Source organism: Lolium rigidum, chromosome 6, assembly GCF_022539505.1.
Source record: "Lolium rigidum isolate FL_2022 chromosome 6, APGP_CSIRO_Lrig_0.1, whole genome shotgun sequence".
NCBI classification, from domain to species: domain Eukaryota; kingdom Viridiplantae; phylum Streptophyta; class Magnoliopsida; order Poales; family Poaceae; genus Lolium; species Lolium rigidum.
This window is the reverse complement of record NC_061513.1, coordinates 8,293,775-8,297,234: the sequence shown is the minus strand read 5'-3', so window position 1 is coordinate 8,297,234 and position 3,460 is coordinate 8,293,775. Positions and strand designations below refer to the sequence as shown.

The 3,460-nt window shown below is 46.8% G+C and overlaps 1 protein-coding gene across 1 annotated transcript; it reads right to left on the bottom strand.

The window, feature by feature from the left end:
* Nucleotides 1-1,600: 1,600 nt before the first annotated feature.
* Nucleotides 1,601-3,042, bottom strand: LOC124662127. Its single transcript, XM_047200010.1, has 2 exons — nucleotides 2,820-3,042; nucleotides 1,601-2,322 (listed from the first exon to the last, which is right to left on the bottom strand). Exons 1-2 carry the CDS (start codon nucleotides 3,040-3,042, stop codon nucleotides 1,601-1,603), a joined length of 945 nt encoding a protein of 314 aa, XP_047055966.1.
* Between the last annotated feature and the right edge of the window lie 418 nt (nucleotides 3,043-3,460).

Below are 3,460 nucleotides of genomic sequence, written 5' to 3'. Positions count from 1 at the left end.
TTGGCATTACGATTGTACACATATATCCTAAGAAAATCATGAGTGTAGTATGACACTACAAATCTAGCAGGAAGGAATATAGGAGCAAAAAACAGCTACGATGCTGCGGATAGAGAAGTAACAAATGATAACAAATAAACTTTCCTTTGGACGGCAACGGACAAGGTCACCGGCGGGCAATGCAAGGTCAATTGGGAGGTGGTTTGTAGGCCTAAGAACCTCGGGGGCCTCGGTGTTCTCAACACCATTTTCTTCGCCCGCGCTCTCCGCCTACGTTGGCCTTGGCTTGAGTGGAAGGACCCCAACAAGATTTGGGTTGGTTTGGGTAACCCTTGCAATGAGGTGGATATGGACCTCTTCTACGCCGCCACCACCATCCTTGTTGGCAATGGAGAAAAGACTCCTTTTTGGGATGCACCTTGGCTACATGGAGTCAAGCCTAAGGATGTTGCCCCCCTCATCTTCTCTATCTCCACTAGAAAGCGTTGGAACTCAAAAGTGCCCTAAGTAATAATGCTTGGATTGCCAAGATTGATATGGAAGCGACTTTCTCCATTGCGCACGTGCGGCAATATTTGTCTCTTTGGTCTAGGCTTAGCGCCTTCGCCTTGAACCCCGGGGCTATGGATGAGATTACTTGGAACCTAACGGAAAACGGCAACTACTCGTCCAAGTCCGCGTACAAGGCACAATTCTATGGGTCGATCGAGGCCCCTATTGGCTCCTCGGTGTGGAGGATTTGGGCTCCGCCGAAAATCAAGTTCATCTCATGGCTCTTTGTCCAAGATAGGATTTGGACTAGTGACCGTTTGGGGATGCGCCATTGGGATAATTGCGGTAATTGCCCCCTTTGCAATAGGGTTCTCGAGTCCGTGGAGCATCTCTTCGTCCATTGTCAGTTCTCCATCCGCATTTGGGCGCTTATCAAGGATTGGCTTGGTCTTCATCTTCTTTCCCCCACCACTTGGACTACTCTCCCCTTCATCGATTGGTGGTACTTGATGACGAAGCATAAGGGCGTGGCGTCCATCACTCTTCTTGTGACTTGGGAAATATGGAATGAGAGGAACGCTAGAGTTTTCAAGAACAAGCACGCCCCCCCTACGGTGGTTTTCGACAAGATTAGAAATGAGGCTAGATTGTGGGCTCTCGCGGGAGCTAAACATGTGAACTCTTTGATGCCGCAAGAGTAGTCGCTTGTTTTTCCTTTTGGGGTCGTTCTCTTTGTAAACTCTCCCTTAATTAATGGAATTGGGCAAGGCTTTTGCCCTCTTTTCAAAAAAAAAGATAACAAATAAACTTGAATATAAAATTCAGATTACTTTTCTGTTATTTACTCTTCTATATGTCCAAAACATATCAAGATGAAACTTTAAGTCTATACAACTTTAGTATCACAATACGCTGGGTTTTCAGTTTTTTGGTACAAGGGAAAAATCTGACATCAGTGGTGTTGTACATACATGGGGTTAAAAAATACAGTCTCCAAAACTTCACAAAAAAAAAGATGGCCTATTTCGACCAGTTTTCTATACATCAACTTATTCATGTCTTATTGTATGTTTCCTAGTGGCTCGCCAACGACCAGCCAGTGAGGACTTTAACCATCCCTGGTTGTTACCATAGAAATGGCATCATGGCGACCAAACCTAGCAACTGGACAATCGGTGGCAAAGATGTCGGAGGATATGTAGCTGGTTGCACCACCCATTACCGGCATGCTAGTACGCAAGCTGAGCTTGTTGACATAGTCGGAGCGGTATGTCTGACCAAGCACGCCGTGCACATTGTCGGTAAGGTCATGGAACTTGAACCCGATGTCCAAGTGAGCCAGGCAGTCGTCCTCCGCCACGCCATAGTTGTGGATGCGGGAGTCCTTCTCCGTGACGGGCACCGCGCTAGCCATGATGTCAAACACACCCGCGAGCTGCACCCGAACGCCGTTGGCCATGGAGGTCCTCGTGACGCTCAGACCCGCAACCGCCCTGGACTCCCACCGCGCGCCGAGCTTGGTGGGAATGTCGATGGTCTCATCATCTAGGACCATCTCTAGACGGTCGATGTCGTTGTTCCATTTCACCGTCTTCTTGGCGCCAACCAGCAGACGATGGTCAGCAAAGCGGATGCCGAGAGCCTGGATCCAGGTGAAGTGACGTCCGATGTCGACGTTGTGACTGCCGATGAAATGGGCGTTGATGTGGAGATCGGCGTCGGAGAGGACGCAAAAATCCTTATCCTTCCTGCCGTGGAAGTAGAAGTTATTTCCGTCGCCGCCCGTGAAGCGCGGGTCACCGCAGGAGATGCCGGGGTAGAAGTCGCAGACTTGACATCATGTAGCATAGTACGTAGCATTAGGTGAAAATCGAAAAATGGAATTTTCATTATAGGTGCATGTATAGGAACCAAAGTTTAAAATAGCGGGCTATGTGTCTAAGCGACGACTATTTTCAGGCCCTAAGAAATATATAGCAAAGGTACAGCGAAGTTAAGTCATTTAGCGTTTTCTACAAAACAAGAGAACTACTAAAAAAATTTAGGAATCAAGCATTCGTATCATCTATAAAAAATGACAGGAAATTCAATGATAGAAACTTGTACTGAACAATAATGATGATTGCAGTAATATATGTAGTGCTAAATGCATATTACCCATGTTTATCTTTTAAATTTAAATATGAAAATATTTGAACTTAGCAAGAGAAATAGCGCGATTTAAAGCCTATAAGCGGGAGATTATATCTGTTGCTAAAAGGATATATCTTTAACGGAAGTATTGTGAATCCGATATGGCGATGCTATAGCATTTGATATGAACTTACTGCATAGTGTCTTGCAGCTGGGGCAGAGGACGAAGCACTGGTCGGGGCAGCGGCTGTCACACTTGACGTTCACGCACTTCTTTTTGCCGCAGTACTCCTCATCCCGCTTCCCCATTATCAACCGTGCCCGCGGGGTTATCCCGCCGTACTTGGACAGCGGCACCACTGCCGCCGCGGTGGCCACAAAAGCAGCCGCGAGAAGACATGCGAGCTGCCGCCCCATGGATCCTTTGGTATACCAGAGTTTGAGGTGGCAGCCTTGTGATGTTTTGGAATCGGCCGGTTTATAAGCTCACATGCAGATGGTGTGCTAGCTACGTACCCAAAGACTACGTAAGTTCATGTGCAATTAAGGGAGTTGACATAGGGATAAAGGTGAGGAGTTCCTTCCGTTAATTCATCCTGACTAACCTGTGCTGGTAGGCCAGCGAACCGCCCACGTTAGTACATGCACGAAGCAATGTAGCCAAGTGGCTCCCTCGCTTCTTGATTTATAATGCGCTGTTTGACTTTTTGTGAACAACATTTTACTAATAGTCGTAAATCACAGTAACTAACGTGAATAATACAACAGTGTCGCATTTCAGCATGTTATTATTGGATTAACAAAACATATATCGGGGGCGTACAAGTTCGACCTA